At 48.0% G+C, this 26728-nt stretch overlaps 1 protein-coding gene across 1 annotated transcript in view; it reads right to left on the bottom strand.

Moving 5' to 3' along the window:
- The window catches only part of fgf13a (fibroblast growth factor 13a), a 359051-nt gene that overhangs the window by 177743 nt on the left and 154580 nt on the right, over nt 1–26728 (bottom strand). Inside the window, exon 3 of the mRNA XM_069893547.1 lies at nt 10418–10585. Within this exon, the coding sequence (XP_069749648.1) occupies nt 10418–10585 (168 nt within the window). The remainder of the gene's footprint in view (nt 1–10417; nt 10586–26728) is intronic.

The raw sequence follows: 26728 nt of genomic DNA, 5'->3' as shown, positions 1-26728 counted from the left end.
TAAAGGCTGAAATGACTTTGATGGAAGACTGAGCAAAGCAAATTGCCTTCTCTGCTGGCTGATGCAGGAAGCATTAGTCACAGGAGGCGTTAATAAGGAAACAGCTTGGTAATTCTGGTCCAGAATTAAGGATTGGAAAAAACTGTGTCCATTATCCTGAGCTTCACTTAATAATTGCAAAAAAATTAATTCTTTGAGTTAAGCCATCTGTGAGTATTCTCTAGTTCCAAAAGAACTTCAAAGGACTGAAAATTATGAAAGTGTTTCTGTCCTGAATTAATGACGAAAGTTATGTTCTGTTTCTCTTTTTAATCTATAAAAACCCCAAATAATGTGAAAACTTAATTTTGTTTTCACTGTTGATTAAACTGAAGGAGGAAGGGACTGGGATCGGGATCCGTGAGGGCACTGATAGTGAGCTGGGCTCTCAAAGAGCCAAGGGTGTCAGCAGCTTCCTGATCGCAACAGGGACTGGGAATTGGGAGCTTGGGGTCACCGCTGGAATGGACAGGGTGCCACAGGAACGCAAGAGGCAAATCCGCAGCCACTCAGTGTCCCTGAAGACACTCTATTTTGCTTCTCTTCCTCTCATTGGTGGGTGTGTTGGGTTGGTGGCACTTCATTGTGCGTCTTTACAGCATGCAAACCTTATCAAATTTTGTGTATTTAAGTAGATAAAAATAAAGTATTCTGAAATGTATGACTCCTAACCACCCCCCCCCCCCCCACCCACTTCGAGGAGATGAAGAACCTTGTCTCAAAATTTAGGTAGTGATGGCCCTGCTTGATTTCAGACAGCTTGGAAACATGAAGAAACAAGAACATTTCTCTCTGAGGATTAAGGTGTGGAGGAGGTTAAATGGGATGATCCGATAGTTGAAGGATGCCAGTCAATGGAGAGTTCAGAGAAGCTGGAGAACTGATCAGGGACGTTTGAGAGGAGAACTGATCAGGGACGTTTGAGAGGAGAACTGATCAGGGACGTTTGAGAGGAGAACTGATCAGGGACGTTTGAGAGGAGAACTGATCAGGGACGTTTGAGAGGAGAACTGATCAGGGACGTTTGAGAGGAGAACTGATCAGGGACGTTTGAGAGGAGAACTGATCAGGGACGTTTGAGAGGAGAACTGATCAGGTGTAAGCACTCCTGAACATAAAATAGGCTTTCATAATGTGAAAATGAGTGGGTGACAGAAGCAAATTAAAAAAATAACTTAAATGAGATTGGATAATGAGTTTGCAGGAAAGAGTGGAGGCAAACAGCAGAGAGCAATTGGGGAGATCTTGCTGGTGGCTGATGAAAGGCCACTTTCCAGGCTTTATCAGTCTATAACTACACCCAGGATGGCATTTCTGGCCTATTTTGGATTGCTAAACTTAGAGATTCCAGAAAATCTGAGGTCCTAAGGTTCTTTGGATATCATACATTTGTGATGGAGTGGTGTTAACTCAAGTTTGAGATTCTGAAGAAGATCACTTCGGGTCACCTGCAGACAGGCAGCTGGCAGCTGAGAGGAGTCTTGTGGGTGCAGCAAAGATGTCCTGCAAAGCTGCCTGGTCTTTGATTTGATTCTCCATGGAGCCCTTGGGTAAATCAGCCATGATCGTATTGAATGGTGCAACAGGATTGAGGGGTGGGAGATATATGAGGTTGAAATCACCAACCTCCAGATCTGAGGACAGTTTTGTTCCTGCTGTTTCCAGACTCTTGAATGGACCTCCCATTGGTGAAATATGATGTTCCTGCTCTGTTTACCTGTTCTTTGTCCTCAAAACAGGATACCTTACATGTTCAGATTTGTTATATCACTGCACCATGCACTTGGTTCTATTGCAATAATGATGGTACTAAAGTATGGGTTTCCTTGCCTGGGTAGCACGCAAAACAAAGTTTTTCACTGTATCTTGGAATTCATGACAATAAACAATTCAATTAAAACGTTCTTGTATTCACCCCATGAGCACAGAATATCTGGACATTGACATGGGGATTCAAGTGGTAAAGTGAAGTCGAGAAGGGGTTACAGGCTTGGCAGAAATAGTGCTGGTGACAGTAGATCACAGAGAGCAACCAGAGCAAGAGTATGGCTTAGAAAGGAGCGTTTGAAACTTAACACACTGCAGATGCTGGAAATCTGAAATAAAAACAGAGAATGCTGGTGATGCCCAGCAGGTCAAGCAGCATCCCTGGAGAGAGAGAGAGAAAAACAGACTTAATTTGCATCAGGACTGTCCAGTGATCACCGTCCTGAAACATGGGGGACCTCATGGAAGCATTTTGAAATGCTTGGATAGAGTAGATGTGGCAAAGTTGTTTCCTATGGTAGGGGAGTCAAGGACAAGAGGACAAAACTTCAGGATTGAAGGGTGCCCATTTGAAACAAAGATGCAGAGGAATTTCTTTAGCCAGCGTGTGGTGAAACTATGGGATATGCTACCAAGGGCGGCGGTGGAAGCCAGGTCATTGGGTGTATTTAAGACAAAGATGGATAAGTATCTAAGTAGTCAGGGTATCAAAGGCTATGGGGAGAAGGCAGGGGAATGGAGCTGAGTGGGTGAATGGATCAGCTCATGATAGAATAGTGGAGCAGACTCGACGGGCTGAATGGCCTACATCTGCTCCTATATCTGACAGTCATGGTCTATCTCTCTCTCTCTGTTCATCTCCATCTCCTCTTCCTCCCTGCTCAACCTCACCACAGAAGTAGTTATGCCTGTCTCTCTCTGTTTCTCCCCATCTCCCCTCTTCCTTCCTCTGTCTCTTTTCCTCCCTCTCCCCCTCTCACCACAGATGCTGCCTGGCCTGCAATGTGTTTCCAGTACCTTTTATTCGTATTTGTGTCTGCTGCTTTGCTGATGAACGTGGACAGACATTTAACGCAGGAAGAGTTCTGTGCAGGAGGGAGATTGTTTCGGAATACAGCCCATGCCCCTAATGAGTAGTCACTGAAGAGATCACAAAGGCAGTGGGAGGTGTGAGCAGCGACTGGAGGTGGACTAGTGGAGGTATGGGGAGAGGTATATTCTAGAGGAGAACTGGGTAGCAGCTTGATTGAGGACACCAACTGCACGCTTTAATTGACAAAGCAGCAGAAACATAAAGCAGTGAAAAATACTGGAAACTGGAAATTGGCATGAAAAGAGAAAAATAAACCTGTGATCGAATGTTGGTGAAAAGGCAAGGATATGTCTCTTTTCTGTGCTTGCACTGAAGTTGCTTTGCTTGTAAATGATGTTGCTTTCTAAAGCCTGGGCTCTGAATGATTCAACCTTCAGTCTTTCATGAAATTGCATTGTGCTCATCTCAAAGTGTTCATTTGAAATAAATTGGAGTTACTGAGGTTAATGTACACAATGGAAGTGTAAAAACTTTAATGATTATCTTGCTGAAATTTTCATTAAATCAAAACCTTGATTCGGATGGAATATTTCAGGATCTCACTGAATGATGTTGATCCCAGAAGTTTGTTCTTCTTGCGGGATCCGGATCATGAGACCGGAAGGAAAAAGGATGGAAATGGTGTTCTTGTGCACAGTTCAAACATCCCATATACCAATGGAAAGTGAATGTACTCTTCATGACTCTCAGGGTCATGCATCTTACAGCGCAGAAACACACCCTTTGGTTAACTTCAGTCCTCCAGGCCCCAGAGTAGCTGATCAGGCCAAAGTGGGACCTGCAGACTCTGCCACAGGAGGAAGAAATGCCTGACTAGTGGGAAGAGGTGGTGTGCCCAAATGAAGGGATGGGGTTCTCAGGGCAAGCCCTCGAGCTCTTCTCAGTTGAGAGAGGTCACCGGCTGTAGATTCCCAGGAACCAGTGGGGATGTTGCAAAGCTTTAGGAAGGATGGAATCAGTTCTTCTGTTCATCAGGCAATCCCTGGCCAGGATAGAGCTGGGTACAGAGTGGGCTTGGTGAGTGCGATGTGGGACATGTACATGACATGCCCCCCCCCATCCAAACCAGCGCAGATTATTAGCGTCTCAATGCTGGCAGCAATGGCCTGGATACATTTGGTCTCCCTATCAGTCATACAGTGTAGAGCAGCTTAGCCCAACTACCCGGTAATGGAGGCTGGCTTGTGATATCTCTCTGTTGCTTTGAGGTGACTGCTGCAGGAGGTACAAGTCTCAGCTTTTCATCCACAGGTAAACCGCAAGCTTTGCATCAAGTCTGAGATCTGATTGTTCAAACACTTTTCCACTGATGGCCAAAAGGCTGCACAAGTGCACGAAAGGCACCATCGATGAGTTCCAGGGATATGCAAAGTGGTCCTGCCTTTCCAGGATCTCACTGCAAACTTTTATTGTCACGGGAAATGTTCCAGAGTGGGGGCGGCTTGCATGAGGGGGCTTAGACTTGCAGGCATTGAGTGCACATTCTCACTGAGTGCATTTCTTGTAGCTCTAATGCACAAATGACGCTGCTGCAAAACAAATGTGGCGACACGTGTTCATGACAATAAACCAGATTCTGAAAAGTCGTCAGTGACTCAGAGCGCAGTGTTGCTTGTAGATTAGTGACAGGGGAAATTATACAGTTTCCCATTTGTTCGGTCTGCTTTTGGAGAAAACTTGTTGGATATGATGCATGGCATTGCAGCGAGGAAAAGACTTTATGATCAATAATACTCTCCTTCAGTTCCATGCTTCAACTCTTCCCTAATAGTTTCCTTCCATCGCCATTATCAGATTCCACTGCTGGGAGCCTGTCTCCATATCATGCCCTTCTAGCCATCTCTGTAAGCCCCATTTTCTAAATTAAATTTAGACATACAGCTCGGTAACATGAGTCTGCATTACTTCCGGGATCAGCATCTTCCCACCCGTGAGCCTGATCCGCCCTATTACGCTGAATTGACTTACAACCCCAGATATTGTGAAGGATGGGAGGAAACCAGACAAAAGTCACGCAGACATGGGGAGAACGTACAAACTTACAGACAGTGTTGGATTTGGATCTGGTGGCTGGCGCTGAAACAATGCTCTACTAACCACTACGTTAATCTTGGCCCCCCCCCCCACCATTTATTCTCTTGCCTCCTTCCTCCTTTTGTCTGTCATCCTTTACTCCTTTCAGATTCACCAATCCCCTGCTTGGACCCTGCCCAATCTATCTTAGCCTAACCTCATTACACTGACTATCTCCCCTTCCAGTGCCCAACCAATTTAACTCCACACACATTGCCATGCTGACATGTCTGTCCAAGGCCTTGTATTGTAAATCGAGGCTCTCCGCAAATTGGAGGCAGACCTTGTATTCCACCTCGGCAGACTCCAACCAGGCAGCATTAATATCAACTTTTCTAATTTCCGTTAACCCCTTTCCTTTCTCTGACTTGCTTCCTCCAGCTCCCACCTCTTACCCTTCCTTCTCCTGTCAGAGAGCTACCCTTAGCCCACTGCACCCTCCCCATCACTTCTCAGCTTCTGTATCCGCATCCACCTGTTAGCTTGTGCTCCTCCTCTACCCCCATTCTTTTTATTCAGGTGTCTGCCTGATTTTCCATACTCCTGGAGAAGAGCTCAAACCTGAAACATCGACAGCCTTTTATTTTCCATGGATACTGTGTGACCTGCTGAGTTTCTCCAGCACTTTTGTGTACTGCACCAGACTCCGGCATCTGCAGGCTTTGTAATTACCGTCAATTCCAAAGTTATGATGCTTGATTTCAAGCCTCTTTACAGCCTCATCCTCCACAGTAATCTCCTCCATTGTGAATTCACTGAGGTGACCTGCTCCCTTCAATTGAAGTTTCCTCATTTCAAACTCCACACACTGGCGGCCGTGCTTTCAGCTAATGAGGCCTGAGTTCTGGAGTTCCCCTGCCCACACCCCCTTAGCTCTTGCTCTGCCTCTGAGACACTCTTTAAAACTTTGTTGTGGTGGTGTAGCCTCAGTGCCACTGGGTTTTAATCGATGCATTGATATGCAATCATGATCTGGAGTAAGACAGCCCCGCTTCTCTGTGTAAAGGGAGAGAAAGGTGCAGGTTGCCAGCAATGGAATTTTAATTTGACGATTTTTTTTTTGTGTCCACACGACTGAAGTTTTGAACAGATTGAAAATGAAGCAGGTATTTATTTCTGCATCCCCCATCATTTGTGGATCTTTGCCAACACAAAAACATTGAAAAAGTGATGGAGGTTTTTTTTCCCTGGTTTAAAGTGTGAGCTGGCGTTTTACAAATATCACAGATTAATGGGGTCTGGCAAATTTCTGTTGAAGCGTGGGCAAAATATTTAAACTCCTCCACATGGAGGTGGGCTGAATTTCCCACAATCAGATTATCAGTGTTCTATTTATTTGCTGCGAGCAAACATTGTGGCTTTACTAACTTTTACATAGTTTTTATTTGACTGGTGATTTTCAGGAGGAACAAGAGAGAAACAGAGATCAGCAAATTCTCCAGATGGGCTCATAAAAGGGCAGTACTGAATTTGCTGCTTTCTTCTTTTCTGGCGATTATCAAAGAAACATCTGATCTTTTTGCTTTTGGGTCCCTTTTAAATTGTTTGCAAACTCGTATGTGAACTTTTTCTGTATTAAAGGCAAATGGAAGGTGTTGCAAAAGGCAATTTCATGTAATAGTACAGGTTCTGTACTATTATATGACAATAAATAAATCTTGAATCTTGGTGCAGCAATGAGCTTGTACCATTGGAAGAAGGACGTCTAATTTAAACAAGCTTGAACACTGGGTTACAGTTCAAAGCAGCATTCTTGAATGAGAATATCCTTGCAGAAAAGAAACTTCCATTTGCTGGTGCCAGGTGTGGCCTCACAAACATCTGAAATCTAAGTAGGTCAGGGGTAAGGCGATCAACTGGCTAAAGATCACAGTGGTTGGTTGGAGGTGGAGCCTCCTCTGGGGTACCCCAGGCATTGGTGAGGCAGTGAACTGGGAGGTGTTGGGGAGATTGGCTCTGGGAGTGAGGTCAGTGTTTGGGAGATGGGGGCTCTGACGGGTTAGGAGTTGAGTGATTAGATGGTAGAAATCAGATCGTGGGGTTGGGAATCCCAGGGAGTTGTGGCCTATAGGTGATGTTGCTGCAATTAATGTGTGGAATGGGTATGATGCAATGGGGTTGGGGGTTAAATGAGAGAAGGCATGGACCCTGACCTATTGTAGCAGTGGCCCACTCTGGGTGAATCCACAAGAGTAAATCATACATTCTTTTTGGGGAAAATAGGTCTTAATTCCCAGGCAACTACCCAAAAGGTTCATGCCATTTCATCCATCAGTAATGAAACATTCCAAGTTGCAGAGGGGGAGTACATTCACTGGTGCATGGGTACACCGAGACTCCTGCTGGGTAGTGGCCGAGGTAGGTACAATTCTACTGTTCACAAGTCATTTAGACAGGTTTCCTAAGTGTCAGGCAAGCAACCTGGAAATGGCCATTGTTCCCTTTTAGTCCAAGTTCATTTCAGCTGGTAAAGCTTGACTAAAGAGGATGGTTCAATAATAGTGTCATGGAGCTCTACAGCACGGAAACAAACCCTTCAACCCAATGTCCATACTAGTCAAATTATAACAGCACCACCAGGTGGTGGACACTCCTTCTCCATTACACCTTCATAACCCCATGTCCCTCTCAACCTTTCCTATCTGTGTACCTGTCCAAAAGGCTCTTGAATGTTATAATTGACTCTGCTTCCACCATTTCTTCTGGCAACTCGTTCCATGTACCCAACGCCCTCTGGGTGGTGACGGTGACCCTCAGGTCCCCTTTAAGCCTTTCATCCTTAAACTATGCCCTTCATTGTAGATTGCCCTACCCTTCGGAATAATGACTAGGAATATTCATCTCATCCACTGATATCATGATTTTAATTTTTTTTGTATTTACACCTCGGCAGAAACCATTGAAACCCATGCCGCCAATTATACCCAACGATACCAACCCCGTGTGGGAGGAAACCCACACAGGCACGGTGAGGGAAATGTATAAACTCCTGACAGAGAGCGCTGGATTGGAACCCAGGATACTGGTGTTGTAATAGCATTGTGCTAACCACAATTATAAACCATTTATAAGCCATCACGGTGATATTACTCGAGACTAAGAACAAACAGCTGGAGGAACTCAGCAGGTCAAGCAGCACCTGTGGGGGAGAAACTCAATGTCACAGATTCTGCTCAGTCCTCTTGAGCTTCTCCAGCAGATTGAGTTTTGCTCTATATTCAGCATCGACATCCTCTTAATGAAGTGCAACATGGGATTAGACACACCAAGTGTCCATCAGCTCTGGATGTATTTCTGTGCAATTGGCCATTTTCTGCCCTTAAAATGAACCACTTATGGTGGCATTTTGTGACCCTGGTTTCAGCTGCAGGTCAGAAGTTAACTCCTTGAATTTACCATTAATTGAAAACTTTGCACCCACAACCCAACCTCAGGATTAATCCTCTTGTGTACGTTTTGATGTATACAAGACGATTAACCATGATTCTTTGAAAGGAGCAAAATTTGGTTTTGGATCCGAAAACTAAATGTCCTTCCTCCCAAAGAATCGTCCCCCAAATGCAAACTCTTCACTGTGTGCACACAAAAGGGAAATTAGGTTGGTCTTGAAGATTCTTTTGAAGAAAGATTCTTCATTTCCAGACCCTGCTTGCTGTGTGGGGGGAGGGGGGGGGGGGCAGGGGGGGGAGAGAGAAAAGAGAGAGGGAGAGAGAGGTGGGAGGGGTTTGGGATTCCAGTAACTGAAAATTTAACCCTGATGAAAAAATATATAAAGATAATCCAAAAAACATGCTTCTAAATGATGAATAAAAATCCTTATAAATTCCTATGAACTGTGCCAGGGTTCTTTGGCAACAATAATTTGAATTGTAAGTAGGTAGATCCAGTAGGTGTGATTTCCTTAATACCCATGTCTGCAGGTTAGTAAATTGGAGCTTCAGATGAAGGTCCAGAAAATTCGAAGTTTTGTCTGAACTGAGTTAAAAAGAAATGGGAAATAATTTGGTCTTAGTAAAGGTCATTGTGAATTTGTTGAGTTCTCAGATGGCCCTGCAGGGAATGGAACCTGTCTCAATGCCACAGCAACATGGATGGGGAATGGAGCCTCCCTCAATATCACAGCAACATGGATGGAGAAAAGAACCTCCTTCAATCCCACAGCAACATGGCAGGGGGACATGGCCTACCTCCTATCCCACAGAAACATGGTTGGGAGGAACAGAACCTCACTCAAACCCACAGCAACATGGATGGAGAACAGAACCTCTCTCAATGCCACAGCAGTATGTCTGGCTTGCCCTCATTCCTGAAGCAACGAAAGAATGGGGTGACAAATACTGCTGGCCATGTCACCGTCCTAAGAATGGATTGCTCAGTTTGCAACAGATAGGATGTGGCAAAGGGTCTTCACCAGTCAACAACCTGATGAACACAGGCTGTGATAGGGAAAACAAGCTAGATTTGAAGTTGAAAGGAATATGGAGGAGAAAGGATTCCCAAGTGGGTGGATACAGCTTGTAGGATCACACAGAATGTGGGAACTGACCAGTAATAAGATGCATTTGTTCCACTCAGATCAAAATACAGCATAAAGCAGGTATATTATATTCCATTATTTTTATTCTGAGCCAAAGAAGGAAGGGGTTATAGATCCATGACCCTGACATCTCTTTACGGATAGCATTGTGCTATAGCTCGTGCCTCTACATGACAATCCCTTGCTTCACCAGGCACACTGCACTGCTTGGGTTATTTTTAGTCTGGCCCTGAGCGCTTTAATGCCCTGACTGTCATCTTTTGTTTAAAAATAAAAATAAGGAAGAAAACATTTATCTGAGGGAGCAATGCACATTTTGATGCATCAGTCACATGGTGTGGCCGCATTAAGAACTGCGAAGGAAACTGTAATCACTTGATCAATAACACAATGCTGTAGACTAAACATACAACACACATCTGCATGCAATGTGCTTCTTTAAGATGCAACTTCCCGTGCATTGCACACAGTTCCCATATCACAATTGTTTCTCTGCCGATGAAATACAAACAGCATGGAGTCTCGACGAGCAAGTGTGCAGAAGCATTTCTCAATGGCTATTGTGCCATTCCTTTAGCTGAGTGGCACATTCTGGGGCTGGGGTGGTTTGAAGACAGCAAGCAACTTTCAAGACAGCCAAGTGATATGGAGTCACAAAAAAAAAACATTCCTTCTCCCTCCCTGTATCCAAAGCATTTGATCTAAACCATTTCTCGCATGCGATTCTGGCAAAGCATCGAGCCCAGGGGAGGCAAGCAAACCACAGGTGAAAAGGTCACTGCACCTCTGGTCAAACTTAAGGTCTGCACTGTGAACGCAGGCTCCCACCCACCCTCCACCCCCAGAACACAGCACAGCAGAGGGACAAGACAAGGACAGACAAACACCCGAATGTGCAGCAGACAAACCTTCCAGGTCTGTGTTTTCATTGTGGTGGACTTGCTTCAGAGGGCAGCAGAAGATTTCGTGACATTTAGCACGAAACGGAGACTCTTTTTTCTTAACATCCACGGATTGGATAGAGTCTCGATGCAACACATAGTAATCCTGTGTGTCAGGGACAGCGTCATCTCGAACTGTAGTTTTCATACAACAAAATGAACTAGGATTAGCAGGTATTCGCCCAGACTCCTCCTTCCCATTCCCCAGATGCCTGGTTCAAAGAGTTACACCATTCCCCTTGTAAGAAAAAAACATTTTTGTTCACATTTTAAGACTGGAATACCCATTAAATTCCATGTCCGTGAAGCCTTGGATCCCCAATTTAAATGCTTGGAATTAAATTTCTTAATATTAATTGGAGACTAGTGCAATGAGCACACCATGCAACCTACAAGATTTCTTGACAATTAATTTATTCAGAACATCAGATCTACTGATTTTTTTTAATGTCAAAAATCCTCTCCACTGAGGCAAGTGAATTGATCGTTGCAGATGGTTCTGGGAGTTACAGGGTTGTCCTGTGCAAGCCAAGAAAAGCATCTCAGGGAAACGCCAAGCTATTCTCTCATCCTTCACCATCAGGGAAACACCTCCAGTTCCAACATTCACTCCACACCCTTCCCTAACTCGCACCCATAACTCTCAATATTTCTTGCATCTACATGCCTGTCTAAAAGTCTTTTAAATGTCCCTATTTTACTACCCCTGGCGATGCATTCCAGGCACCCACCAGTCTCTGTATAGAAAAAACCTCTCTCTCGCATCTCCCCTAAACTTTCCTCTACTCTTCCTAAACAGATGTCCTCTGGTATTGGCCATTGCCACCTTGGGAAAAGGTGCTGGCCATTCACCCTATCCATGCTCCTTATAACGTTATAAACTTCATTAAGTTGCCCTTCATCTTCTGTCTCTCCAAAAAGCAAAGCCCCAGCTTGCTCAGGCTTTCTTCATAAGACACATTCTCTAATCCAGGCAGCATCCTGGTAACTCTGCAGAGGAGAGTACCCTCTCTACTCTTCCTGGAATGAGGTGACCAAAACTGAAACCAATACTTGGTGTGGTCTAACTAGAGTTTTATAGAGCTGTAACATTACCTTGAAGCTCTTGAACTCTTGGATATACATCACTGATCAAGCCAGAATGATATATGAATTACATACATAGATATTGGCTAAGGAGCAATTAGAACAAAAGCAAATGCTGGAAATATTCAGCCATTCAGACAGGATTTATGGAGACAGATCAATACCTGTCCAATAGAATGAGTTCTCATGGGAAGTTGTGATGTTTCAGGTCAATGATCTTCCATCAGAAATTATTCTGTTGACATGCCATCAATCTGAAACTGACCTAAATGCACTCAGCAACTCAGGCAGCATTTGTGGAGAGGAACAGTTATCGCTTCAAACCAGAGACCCTTCATCTCTTTCCACAGCTGCCTGACCAGGTGGGTGTTTCTAATCATCTCTGTTCTTCTTTCACATTTCCAGAACCTGCTCCACCCCAGACCATGAGAAACTACAGAGGGTTGTGAATGTGGTTCAGACATCAAACACACCTATCCACCCCATCCAGCCCCACTACTGTTGTAGCCAGGATTTCTGACATTGATGAGTTAGTGTACAGAAGGGAGACAGAGGAACAAGTGGCTTTGATCTCCCTAAGTATCACTAAAACCAAAGGGCTAGTTATAGAATTCTGGAGGAAGAGCAGAGCTCACTGCTTGGAACCCGTTAACGGTGCTGAGAGGGAGATAGTTGACATCTCCAGAGAACACATTGCCGAAATGGCCAAGAGAGCACACCTGCACTTTGACTTCCTCAGATGCCTGAGTAAATGTGGCATGTGCCCTATGACCCTCAACATCTTTCACAAGTCCTCCATTGTGAGGGATGGGAACTGCTCCACCCCAGACCATGAGAAACTACAGAGGGTTGTCAACGTGGTTAAGACCATCACACATACTTATCCCCTACCTTGTCTCCATCTATAACCCCTGTTGCTTTAGAAAAGCAGGCAATGTGTTAAAAGATTTATCCTACCCAGCTATACTCCCTTCACCTGCCTCTCATCAGGAAGGATATTCACGAGTGTGAGATCATACGCCACCACATTAAAGAGCAGTTTCTCTCCTGCAGGTACTGTGTCTTATTTCCTAATGTATGTTTAAGGCGGACTACTTGCAAAACAAATTTTATCAAGGCATCTTGGTAACTATGACAATAAACTTGAACAATCAAACATACAAAACTTTCAGCACAATACAGGCCCATCAACTGACAAATTTGTGTCGAACATGTCCCTACCATAGAAATTACTAGGCTTTTCCATAGCCCTCTATTTTTCTAAGATCCATGTACCTATCCAAAAGTCTCTTAAAGGACCCGAATGTATTTGCCTCCACTACCACTGCTGGCAGCCCATTCCATGCACCCACTTTGCATAAAAAACTTACCCCTGACATCTCCTCTGCACCTACTCCCCAGCACCTTAAACCCGTGTCCTCTTGTGGCAACCGTTTAACCCCTGGAAAAAAAAGCCTCTGACTATCTACATGATCAATGCCTCTCATTATCTTAAAAACCTCTATCAGGTCACTGCTCATCCTCTGCTGTTCCAAGGAGAAAAGGTCGAGTTCTCTCAACCTGTTTTCATAAGGCATGCTCCCTAAACCAGGCAACCTCCTTGTAAATCACCCTTTCTATGGCTTCCTCATCCTTCCGGTAGTGAGGCGACTAGAACTGCACACATTACTCCAACATACCTTTTCTTTTGCAAACAACGAATTGCTGGAAGAACTCAGCAAGTCTGGCAGTGCAGAAATATCAGAAATGTCCTTTGATTGGTTAAGGAGAATTAAATTATATCAAATTCCTTCTGCAACTAGCCAGGTGGACAAGGTAGGCTGCAACCCCCATTTCTGTGCTCTATGTTTCAATGGCTTCATGGCAGTGGCACTGATTTCAAAGACAATCAACAAACTTGTAGGGACCCAAGTAGCAGGTCCAGCTGGCCACACAACCCACCATGCCTGTCCCACTAGCTGGGGTCATGGCTGACATTGTAATTCTCAGCTTTACTTCTCTGCCTATTCCCCCCCCCAGGATTCTCCATTCTCTTGTAATTCCAAAAATCTCTCTTGATTATGAATGCTCACAAAACATAGGGATGGGAATTCCAAAGATTCACAACCCTCTGAGAAAAGAACTTCTTCCTCATCTTGGTTTTTAAAGAGAAATGCCTTAATCTGCACCAAAACCTGAGGAGGGGGCTCATCCGAGACTTCCATATTTCTGGCAAGATCTCCATGTTTTTGTATTCCATCCCCAATGCAAAACAGGCTAACTTTCCATAAGACTAAAAAGCCCATAAAATACAGGAGAAGGTAGGCTGTTCAGCTCATCAAGTCCGCACCGCCATTCCATCATGAGCTGATCCATTCTCCCACTCAGCTCAATTCCCCTGCCTTCTCCTCATAGCCTTTAACACCCTGAGTATTTAGATATCTATTCATCTCTGTCTTTACACCCAACAACCTGGCTTCCACAGTAGCACATTCAATAGGTTAATGATTCTCTGGCTAAAGAAATTTCTCTGCATCTCCGTTTTAAATGGGCTCCCTTCATTCTGAAGTTGTGCCTCTTGTCCTGGACTTCCCCTCCATGGGAAACAAATTTACCACATCTACTCTGTCCAGGCCTTTCAACATTCAAAATGCTTCTATAAGGACCCCCACTCCATTCTTCTGAAATTTAAGGAGTCCTTTTGCTTTGTTATGATACGCCTCTGGTTCCTTGTGTGAAGAGATCCAATTCTTTTGGAAAGCATCATAAGGTCAACATCATAAAGGACCCCCATCACCTTTGTCACAACCTCTTCTTGCTGCTACCTTCAAGTACCTGAAGTCCAGCTCCTCTATGTTCAAGAATAGGTTTTATCCAACCACTATCAGCCTCTTGAACCAGCCCATACTACCCTAACATTAAACATGACCTATTCTGGGACCTCCAAGTGATTGGTCTGCACCACTGAAACATTTTGCACTAACCGAAACAGTGAATATTGATTTTTCTAACCTTTTACAATTTTTCACATTTTCAGTGTTGGCATGCTGTGTTTATTTAATGTACACTACTGTCGTTGGTGATTCTTGCACCCTTGGTGAGGCTTGTTTCAGGAGTGGAGCCAAAAACACACCAAAATGTTGGAGGAACTTAGCCGGTCTCTTCAGCATCTGTAGGAGACAAAGATATATTGCCGACGTTTCAGGCCTGAGCCCTTCTTCAACAAATAAACATTACAATATATCCTCATCTCCTATAGATACCGGCTGAGCTCCTCCAGCATTTCAGTGTTTTTACTACAATCACAGCGTCTGCACATTTTCGTGTTTCACTCAGGAGTGGAGCCTGTGGGAATTGAGGTTTTGTCACAGCGCTTGTTGGGCAATGACTTGGAGACAACAGGAGGTGCTTTGCATCTCTCTGCAGCAGCTTGCTGTCTGCTCAGGGCTCGTGGCCCCTCCCAGGCATCCGTGGAAAAATACAATTAATTTGAGAGAACCTCATATAAAGCAGTTATCAGTCAATAGAATGTTCAATGTTTGTGTAGAGGATGTAATGCACAGACTGTGAAGAAGTTCAATTTAAGCCATTGTTGGAAAAGATGTCAGGCTTGATTAACTTAGTGATTTCTTTCCAAATGATTTAAACTACAGCAAAGCAACAGTCCGATCAGACATCCTTCCCATGGGCAGTGAGAATGTTGAATGATCAAAGGAGCTGCTTGTACTAATCATCTGAGACGCTCAAATGTACAAAGCAATATCTATATATTTCAATGAAATACTTCTCCTGCATATGTATTATTTGCCTGTATGTGTGCAATGTCTGGTTTTTCGACTGCATGTTTTGCACCGAGGACTGGAGAAGGCTGTTTCATTATGTTGCACTTGTGCATTCAGGTGACAATAAACTTGACTCGAGTTCTCACAGATGAGGGACTGCAGACCACCAGACTTCAATACTCTATGTTAGATTGTCCGACAGCATAACACTAAGTCTTACTGTGCCCTTGACCTCCATTTCACCAAGTCTAATGTTCTTCACTTAAAACACCTTGAGCAAAAACAGCTGACCACATCACTCATTTACTCTTTGTGGGATTTTACTGTGTCACACTGCATGCTGATTTTTTTCTACAATTCCTGCAACTGCACACCTTTAAAAGGCTTTTCTCTCCATGGATGATGCTCGACTTGCTGAGTGTTTCCAGTATTTTCAACTTCACATATTTTTGATGGTCCAATCCCCTTCGCTCACTTCCTCTGCACCAAATATTCCCACAACTTCCTCCTTTCTTGAAGGCCCAACACTTAACCCCTCAGTCTCATGCCTCCCAAAGCTGTCCCATCTGTTCATCCAACTTGGAGGAGTGCAGGAAAAATGGGCCCAGCATGGTTGACATGGACAAGTTGGGCCGTAGGAACTGTTTCTCTGTTGTGGAACTCAATGACTCTTTGTATCTGAATTTCTTCATCATTCCATTCCCTTGCCACTCTTATCAAAGTCACTGGTGATACACAAGGGGACTGGGACAACAGCAATCTGCCCGGTCTCATGCCCTTGATCTTTGACATGTGACAGTCCACACACTCACCCAATTCCACTGCATCACCAACCATAGCCCACTGATGTGATATTGCCTCCTCCCCCACTGTATCCAACCTCCACTTCCCCTCCTTCACATCTCCATGCCACCTTGAGAAGCGTTGGTTACACCCAGCTTCATCTCTCGACCATCCATAATTGTGGTTGTAAGACTCACACAGGCTCCGGGCAGCTGGAGAATGGCACATGGGAACCAAGTATAGGATCTGAGATTTAAGAGGGTGCTGAGGGCAAGAAGGGTTCCTGAAGGCCTCGGTTGCTGAAGGCTTCCTGATAGTTTGGACCTGGAGCTTGGGTTGCCGATGAATCAAACAGGAGTCTGTTCCTTCCCAACAATACATTCACCAGAAGAACTGCAGCAGTTTAAGAAGATTGTTCTCCAGCATGTCAAGGGCAGTTAGAGATAGGCAATAGATGCCTATCTCTAGGATTGATAAATATATTATAGAACAGATATACAGAGGCATGAGAGAGGGAGCAAGAGACAATCCGGAAGGAGGGGAACAGAGAAAAGGTAGGTTAGGAAGAGAGGGAGAGGTCTGGAATGAGGCGTGGGTGGGAAGGTCTGCTACCGGGATCAGGATTGGGTAGGGGGGGAGGGCACGGGGGGAGGGCACGGGGGGAGGGCACGGGGGGAGGGCACGGGGGGAGGGCACGGGGGGAGGGCACGGGGGGAGGGCACGGGGGGAGGGCACGGGGGGAGGGCACGGGGGGAGGGCACGGGGGGAGGGCACGGGGGGAGGGCACGGGGGGAGGGCACGGGGGGAGGGCACGGGGGGAGGGCACGGGGGGAGGGCACGGGGGGAGGGCACGGGGGGAGGGCACGGGGGGAGGGCACGGGGGGAGGGCACGGGGGGAGGGCACGGGGGGAGGGCACGGGGGGAGGGCACGGGGGGAGGGCACGGGGGGAGGGCACGGGGGGAGGGCACGGGGGGAGGGCACGGGGGGAGGGCACGGGGGGAGGGCACGGGGGGAGGGCACGGGGGGAGGGCACGGGGGGAGGGCACGGGGGGAGGGCACGGGGGGAGGGCACGGGGGGAGGGCACGGGGGGAGGGCACGGGGGGAGGGCACGGGGGGAGGGCACGGGGGGAGGGCACGGGGGGAGGGCACGGGGGGAGGGCACGGGGGGAGGGCACGGGGGGAGGGCACGGGGGGAGGGCACGGGGGGAGGGCACGGGGGGAGGGCACGGGGGGAGGGCACGGGGGGAGGGCACGGGGGGAGGGCACGGGGGGAGGGCACGGGGGGAGGGCACGGGGGGAGGGCACGGGGGGAGGGCACGGGGGGAGGGCACGGGGGGAGGGCACGGGGGGAGGGCACGGGGGGAGGGCACGGGGGGAGGGCACGGGGGGAGGGCACGGGGGGAGGGCACGGGGGGAGGGCACGGGGGGAGGGCACGGGGGGAGGGCACGGGGGGAGGGCACGGGGGGAGGGCACGGGGGGAGGGCACGGGGGGAGGGCACGGGGGGAGGGCACGGGGGGAGGGCACGGGGGGAGGGCACGGGGGGAGGGCACGGGGGGAGGGCACGGGGGGAGGGCACGGGGGGAGGGCACGGGGGGAGGGCACGGGGGGAGGGCACGGGGGGAGGGCACGGGGGGAGGGCACGGGGGGAGGGCACGGGGGGAGGGCACGGGGGGAGGGCACGGGGGGAGGGCACGGGGGGAGGGCACGGGGGGAGGGCACGGGGGGAGGGCACGGGGGGAGGGCACGGGGGGAGGGCACGGGGGGAGGGCACGGGGGGAGGGCACGGGGGGAGGGCACGGGGGGAGGGCACGGGGGGAGGGCACGGGGGGAGGGCACGGGGGGAGGGCACGGGGGGAGGGCACGGGGGGAGGGCACGGGGGGAGGGCACGGGGGGAGGGCACGGGGGGAGGGCACGGGGGGAGGGCACGGGGGGAGGGCACGGGGGGAGGGCACGGGGGGAGGGCACGGGGGGAGGGCACGGGGGGAGGGCACGGGGGGAGGGCACGGGGGGAGGGCACGGGGGGAGGGCACGGGGGGAGGGCACGGGGGGAGGGCACGGGGGGAGGGCACGGGGGGAGGGCACGGGGGGAGGGCACGGGGGGAGGGCACGGGGGGAGGGCACGGGGGGAGGGCACGGGGGGAGGGCACGGGGGGAGGGCACGGGGGGAGGGCACGGGGGGAGGGCACGGGGGGAGGGCACGGGGGGAGGGCACGGGGGGAGGGCACGGGGGGAGGGCACGGGGGGAGGGCACGGGGGGAGGGCACGGGGGGAGGGCACGGGGGGAGGGCACGGGGGGAGGGCACGGGGGAGGGCACGGGGGGAGGGCACGGGGGAGGGCACGGGGGGAGGGCACGGGGGGAGGGCACGGGGGGAGGGCACGGGGGGAGGGCACGGGGGGAGGGCACGGGGGAGGGCACGGGGGGAGGGCACGGGGGGAGGGAACGGGGGGAGGGAACGGGGGGAGGGAACGGGGGGAGGGAACGGGGGGAGGGAACGGGGGGAGGGAACGGGGGGAGGGAACGGGGGGAGGGAACGGGGGGAGGGAACGGGGGGAGGGAACGGGGGAGGGAAGAAGGTCGGGAACGGGGGGAGGGAAGAAGGTCGGGAACGGGGGGAGGGAAGAAGGTCGGGAACGGGGGGAGGGAAGAAGGTCGGGAACGGGGGGAGGGAAGAAGGTCGGGAACGGGGGAGGGAAGAAGGTCGGGAACGGGGGGAGGGAAGAAGGTCGGGAACGGGGGGAGGGAAGAAGGTCGGGAACGGGGGGAGGGAAGAAGGTCGGGAACGGGGGGAGGGAAGAAGGTCGGGAACGGGGGGAGGGAAGAAGGTCGGGAACGGGGGGAGGGAAGAAGGTCGGGAACGGGGGGAGGGAAGAAGGTCGGGAACGGGGGGAGGGAAGAAGGTCGGGAACGGGGGGAGGGAAGAAGGTCGGGAACGGGGGGAGGGAAGAAGGTCGGGAACGGGGGGAGGGAAGAAGGTCGGGAACGGGGGGAGGGAAGAAGGTCGGGAACGGGGGGAGGGAAGAAGGTCGGGAACGGGGGGAGGGAAGAAGGTCGGGAACGGGGGGAGGGAAGAAGGTCGGGAACGGGGGGAGGGAAGAAGGTCGGGAACGGGGGGAGGGAAGAAGGTCGGGAACGGGGGGAGGGAAGAAGGTCGGGAACGGGGGGAGGGAAGAAGGTCGGGAACGGGGGGAGGGAAGAAGGTCGGGAACGGGGGGAGGGAAGAAGGTCGGGAACGGGGGGAGGGAAGAAGGTCGGGAACGGGGGGAGGGAAGTAGGTCGGGAACGGGGGGAGGGAAGAAGGTCGGGAACGGGGGGAGGGAAGAAGGTCGGGAACGGGGGGAGGGAAGAAGGTCGGGAACGGGGGGAGGGAAGAAGGTCGGGAACGGGGGAGGGAAGAAGGTCGGGAACGGGGGAGGGAAGAAGGTCGGGAACGGAGGGAGGGAAGAAGGTCGGGAACGGGGGGAGGGAAGAAGGTCGGGAACGGGGGGAGGGAAGAAGGTCGGGAACGGGGGGAGGGAAGAAGGTCGGGAACGGGGGGAGGGAAGAAGGTCGGGAACGGGGGGAGGGAATAAGGTCGGGAACGGGGGGAGGGAAGAAGGTCGGGAACGGGGGGAGGGAAGAAGGTCGGGAACGGGGGGAGGGAAGAAGGTCGGGAACGGGGGGAGGGAAGAAGGTCGGGAACGGGGGGAGGGGGGAGAGATGGGTAATGAGGAAAGAGGTTGGTGGTTTAAGGTGAGAGTGATACAGTGATGGCAAAGAACAATGAGATTGTCACTGGCCACACATGGAGCCCTAGCTGCTGAGAATTTCCAGCCATCGGTCATGCTGTTTCATATCTAATGGATCAGATTGATTTTGTACTGATCTGCAATATTGGGTCCAGTATGTACAGCCTCCTCACCTTGGCTCGATAGTTCACATAGCACCACCTCAATGGCGTCCTTGCAGAAACGTTGCATTTCCCTGCCTGCAGGGAGTCTAACATGACGCTGAAACCCAGGATAGATCAGATCCAAAATTAATCGCTACCATGTTGACAAGTGCTGTGATATGACTGATAGCTGGGATGAGAGCAGTCGCCTGTTGCTGGATGTTGTGATTGACCTCGAATGCAGGTGTACACTACCTCCCCATTGTCGACTGTGTAAATGTGACCAGTTACATAGACACTGGCAGAAAGGGGAGACTAGCCCCTTCCTCTACCTGCTACTATAATGGCCTAATTGACTGGTTTAACTTGCAGAGATTAACTTTTGCAATAAACAAAACTGCTGGAGAAACTCAGCAGGTCACGCAAAATTCATGGGAAGTAAAAAGTAGTTCTGAGCCTGAGTCCTTCATCAGGAATACTCTATGGAAAGACAAGATGCCTGAATAAAAAGGCTGTGGGGGGCAGGAGGAGGAGGAGAGGAGAGAGGAAGGGAGAGGAGCACAGGCTAATAGGTCGGAGGGCAGAAGCTGAGAAGTGATAGGGCAGAGGGCTAAGAGGGTTAGCTCTCTTATAGCAGAGGGGAAGAGGGTGGGGAGCTAGAAGAAATGAGACAGGGTCAGGAAAGAGAGAGAAGACGGAGGAGGAGGAAATTGGAGGGTGATATTGACAGCGTCTGGTTGGAGATTTGATCCAATTTTCTGATCTCAGATTGCTGAAGGGTGTGGTGAAGTTTTCTGTCAGCAATTGTCTTCACTGATAAATGGAAATACTCCACATTTTCCAGCATCTCACCACAACATTTTGGAGCAGAGTTAGGCTATTCAGTCCATCGAGTCTGGTCTGCTGATATACTTTTCCTCTCAACCCCATTCCCTTGCCTTCTCTTCATATCCTTTGACAACTTTACTCATCGAGAACCCATCAACCTCCGCTTTAAAGCTATCCAATGATTTGGCATCCACAGCCATCCATTGCAAAGAGCTTCAAGAGATTCACACCCCCCCCCCCCCCAAAAAACCCGGCTGAAGAAATTTCTCCTCATCTCCGTTCTAAGGGGACATTGTTTTGAACATCGTGGACCTTTTCTGTCGAGATCATTGCAGTCTGGGGGCAGGTTGGTAGAAGCCCTGAGTTTTGTAGATGCTGATTGTAAGGGGCATCCTTTTGCATGCTTTAGTAGGCAGGTTGATGATGGGCATGGAGTGGAGGAGCTTCAAATTGGACCGTTACCTATTTGTCCTCTAGATTAGCTCCTCTCTAGCAGGAAGCTTGTTGGAGGCTAGGTGCAACATTGCCGCGAAAACAATCGAGAGGTGTTGAGTGAGGAATCACGCTTGGTGTGGACCTAGCAGTTAAAATGAAGGCCAGCACGTCATCAGGAGATGGCCCCAGGGAGATCTGGCTTTCTGTATTCAATCACTGAAGTCAGAGCTAATTACTTTGACCATGTTTTTTTTTAACCTCTCCAGCGGCATTACAGGAGGCATTTAATCATGGACCTTATGGAGGGTAAGTTACATGCCAGATAACAACCTCTAGGCAGGAGTGAGTCATTCTGAGTGAAGACTTCCTATCTGATTTTATAATCATTCCACAGCAGGGAATAATTTTTAATTGGAGCTCGTGTTCTCACACATTTTAATTTCACTGTTGATAGATGGACAGTAAACTGCACATTAAAACTCTAAACCAGCTCCTAGGTTTAGTTGAAGCAGATGAATTGGATATTGTGTTTGGTGCTGAAACACACTTAATTGGTCTCATTTGTAAAGGCATTTAGAGAAGTAGAGAGATTTAATTTCTCCCTAGAAGGCAAACAGAATGCAATGCCACTGTTTCTACTTTCTCCTCTCTTTGTGATTGAGAGTTAATCTGTTGGTTTTTAATCCTGTAAACATAGGAGCAGGAGAAGGCCATTCTGCACTCTGGCATGCTAGCCTTCAATTAAAACATGGGGAACCTGATCTTTATCAACTTTTCTGTTGTTCAAAAACATTAATCACATTCAGAGATTTTTAATTGTCCCTCAGTAAACACACCTTTAGTCATACAGCACAGTAACAGGCCCTTCTGGGCCACGAGCCCATGCCACCCAAATATACCAATTATTCAACAAACCCCATATGTTTTAGTAGCATGGGAGGAAACCGGAGCACCCAGAGATAACTCATGCAGACATGGGGTGAACATTCACAAATTCCTTACAGGCAGCGCCGGATTCAAACCAAGGTCTCTGGCATTGCAACAGTATTACCTTAACTGCAAAGAGACATAAAATTCAGAGTGCAATACACAAAAGTGCTGGGTGTCCGTCTGGCTGCCTGGGAGAGGCTTGGATATCTGTAACATCCATGAGGACCCGAATTATTCAAGGCTTGCATAGCCGATGAACCCCATTATAGCTGTAGACATGCTAATGATGTGGAGAACATAACAGCAGGAGGAATAAAAGCAGAGATTGGCCATTTCACCCCTCAGGCCTTCCCTGACATTTAGTCAGATGAAAGCAGATCTCCTCAGTACCAGTTTCCAACACTGACCCCATATCCCTCAATGTCCAACAACTAGTCCGTCTTGTTATTTCAACATATTCAATACCTTGGGTGCATTTTTCCAAAGATTTGCCTGGAAGTTCTCCCCCTTATTTGGAACTTGTGGCCTTGGTGGTACAGTCATGATAAATCCTACCTAGTACCTTGTCACATCTAATTAACACCATTTGTTGGTTTGGATTCCAACCCCGTTGTTTGAATTCTGAGACTTTCTGATATATCCCACTTCTGCCTTTTCTGATTTTTCCTTGAGAAAGGGCTCAGGCCCGAAACGTCGACAATACATCTTCAGGCCCTTACTTGCCAGGCCTCCACATGGAGGCCAGCTATAAGTGCAGAGGGAAAATATAAACTTACCTTTCATGGAGCAACCGTAAAAGGCTGCTCATGTGTCACATTCATGTTGAACGGCGCCACGTAGCGCCCTCCAGAGCCGACTGGTGCCATAGGGCTGCCCGTCGAGTTGATATCATTCATACGCGCTGATGTGGAATGAGCCCTGAAGTGGATCATGGCGGCCCCAGAGCAGGTAACACGGATAACTGCAACATTTGCAGCCAGTCTTAGTATCCAGGCAGAAATCCTGTGAACCATCATTAAGGCCAATAATGCCATAAAATCCAACTCCTGCGTCTCAGGCTGATGACATCACCGCGACATCATCAGCCCACCTTTAGCCAGCCGCTTGCAGCGGCATTACATTCATGTGAGGCGGCAGATGGCAGCGCTCTGCCGATTATTCTTCTCGGAGAGGTAAGTCTCCTGACTAAAGGGCACAGAATCTCCACCTTTACAGTCGGCCTTTTTCTCTGCATGAAAAGGGCCTATTTGTCTCCTATAGATGCTGAAAAGACCAGCTGAGTTTCTCGAGCATTTCTTTGTGTTTACTACAAACACAGTGTCTGCAGCCTATCGTGTTTCACAGCAGAGTCAGAGTCCCAGTCAGCTCTGCATCTGCCCCAGTCACTTTCATGACCAGAATGGCATGCTTAGCGTCGTGGTGAGTACACTCTTTTACAGCGCCTGCGACCCATGTCTGAATCTGCCACTGTCCATAAGGAATTGTACGTTTTCACCAGGTCTGCGTGGGTTTTTTCTGGGTGCTCCAGCTTCCCTCCCCCCTTCCCCCACCATCTTCCAAAATGTACGCGTTGGTAGGTTAATTAAGCGGCATGTGTTTAATGGGCCAGAAGAGCTTTCTACCGTGTTGCATTGTTTTAAAAAGTGAGCAGATCATCCAGTGTTCAACCAGTGATTAGGGAGGAGTCACGTGATGGAGTAGTGGCCGGACGGTGAACTCCAGCCCTCTCCAGAAAAGTCGGGAAAAACAAAGGAAAACACAAAGGCACAGAAATAAAAGTTACAGAAAAGTGAGTATAAAGGTGGAAAGAAGATGGCGACAAAAAAAGAAAAATCGAAAGCAACGGTAAGAAGAGAGGAAGAGAAGACAAAGGAGGAAAAAGGTGAAGGCCTTACCTGTCCGAAGAGGCCCGCTGCGGAGAGAGAAACCCGCTCCCTCAGGTCGGTAAATAATGGACTACAAAAATGGCTCGCTGAGCCGAGTAAAAGTGCGCAACCGCGCATGAAAAAAAACACACCGACGGGAGGGGGTACCAGCTGGGGAGTCGATCTCCACAGCCGGCAACGACAGCTGCAGAACACCTGCAGCAAGAAGAGACCACAGAAGACAATGGAAACAAGAAAGAAGAGAAGAAAAGGGCAACAAAGAAACAACAGATGGCCAACCCAGAGGAAGAAGAAGAGGAAGAGTACAGTGAAATAGAAGAAGAAAAGAAAGGCAAGATAAAGGATATACTTTCTCTTATTAAAGGATACATGGAGTCATTTAAAGAATGGCAAACACAGGAATTTAATGATTTAAGGAAAAGAATAAACAACACAGAAGAGAAAATGAATAAAATAGAGATGACCTTAACAGAAATGGGAAAGAAAATGGACAAGATGGAAGAGCGGGCAGTAGCAGCAGAAATGGAGGTAGAAGACTTAAAAAAGAAATTGGAGGAATCTAATAAAAAAACTAAAGAGACACAAGAACTACTAGCTCAAAAAATAGATACAATGGAAAATTATAACAGAAGAAATAACATAAAGATAGTGGGCCTTAAGGAAGATGAAGAAGGCAAGAATATGAGGGAGTTTATAAAAGAGTGGATCCCTAAGACCCTAGGATGTCTAGAACTACAGCAAGAAATGGAAATAGAAAGGGCACATAGAGAATTGGCCTCTAAACCACAACCACAACAAAAACCAAGATCTATTGTAGTAAAATTCCTAAGATATAGTACAAGAGAAAAGGTACTGGAGAAGACAATGGAAAAAGTAAGAGAGGGCAACAAACCACTGGAGTATAAAGGGCAAAAAATCTTCATTTATCCAGATATAAGTTTTGAACTCCTAAAGAAGAGAAAAGAGTTCAATACAGCAAAGGCGATTTTATGGAAGAAAGGGTATAAATTTATACTAAAGCATCCAGCGGTATTGAAAATATTTATTCCAGGACAACAAAACAGACTATTCTCGGATCCAGAAGAAGCACGAAAATTTGCAGAACAATTACAAAAATAGACTGAGGGATGAAGACGGGTAATGAGAGTAAAAATGATCAAGATTGATATGTATGTGGGTAAAGACAAAAATAGACTGAGGGATGAAGACGGGTAATGAGAGTAAAAATGATCACGATTGATATGTATGCGGGTAAAGAGGTATAAGAGTGAATAGAGACAATGTGCATACGTGAATGTATCTGTACTTAGAGGAAAATATAGATAGTATAGACAAGAATTAATAAGGGAAGGTAATGGAATAGAGAGAATAAGGAGGGAATTAAAAGAGTGACCTTTGTGACATAGGAAAAGTGAAATCTTTTCTGGGGGGGCAGGGTGGGGGGAAATAGCGGTCACTGCAAAATCAGTTGACGCTTGCGAGTGGATTCGCAAATCCAAATGGAGAGGGGAGATGTGGTTGTCCGACAAGGGATAAAGGACAACTCAGGAGGGGAAGGGGAGATTGGGGATAAATAAGATAGAAATAGGAGAATAAGGAAAATGTTGGATGTTGTAGGAATGTTGTCTTATAAAGAGTTGAAAATAAGAAAACAGAAATGGAAAAGGAGGAAAGGTAATGATGGAAAAACGGAAAGAGAAGATAAACAAAATATAAAAGGGCTACGCTGAACTATATGACTTTAAATATTAATGGAATACATAACCAAATTAAAAGGAAGAAACTACTAAATTTAAATGAATAAATGTATTCCATTAGAAAAAATAACATATAGGTTAAGAAATAATATTGAAATATTCGAACAAGTATGGGAGCCTTACATTAAATACAATAGCGAAAACCTACCGGGGACAAACATTACCTAAGTTGATGGAAGGAGAAGGAAAGAAAAGAATGGACTCAGTAGAATTTCTGGTGTATTTTTGTTGAATGACAACATTGTCTGACTGGCTTAATGCAACCTAGATTGTATACCTAAAATGGATGAGAGGGGGGGGGGGTGGGGGGTGGCTTGGGAGGAGGGAGGGTGGGGGGAGAAAAAGTCACAGTATATGTGTGAAAAAGAAATAGTGTATATCATGGCTAATGTGATTTATGGTGTGAAAAATAAAAAATTTAAAAAAAAAACAAAAAAAAACAAAAAAAAACCAGTGATTAGAAACTAAGGGGACTGGAGAAATCCGGCCCTGCTTTGAGGCAACATTTGGGATGTTTTCCATCCAGCGGAGGGTGAAGATTGCACTTTATTTTCACCTCGTAAACGATAGACAGCATCTCCGGCACAGCAGTCGTCCATCACGATAGCCCCTTGCAAAGCAGCAGGGGGCTCAGAGATGGGAGTGTGACTGTCACTCTGAAGCCAGATCCCGATTTACGCTGCTCAGTGTGCGGGCATGCTACTGACATCTGACTAGCCAAGCAGCACTCTGAGATTATGGCTCATCCCTCCCCAGCAAGTCAATGAATTAAAAGAAATTGGTTATGGTCACATTTACTGAGATACAGAGAAAAATTTGGTTTTGTGTGCTATCTCATCAAGACAACCTATAAAACGAGAAGGCATAGAGGTCTGTAGATAATGGAATCTGGGGCAACCTGCTGGAAGAAATGGGTCAATCAGCAATCAGTGGGAAA

This window comes from Narcine bancroftii, chromosome 8 (assembly GCF_036971445.1).
Source record: "Narcine bancroftii isolate sNarBan1 chromosome 8, sNarBan1.hap1, whole genome shotgun sequence".
In the NCBI taxonomy this organism is placed as follows: Eukaryota; Metazoa; Chordata; class Chondrichthyes; order Torpediniformes; family Narcinidae; genus Narcine; species Narcine bancroftii.
The sequence above is the reverse complement of the archived record's forward strand: the minus strand, read 5'-3'. Positions and strand labels throughout refer to the sequence as shown.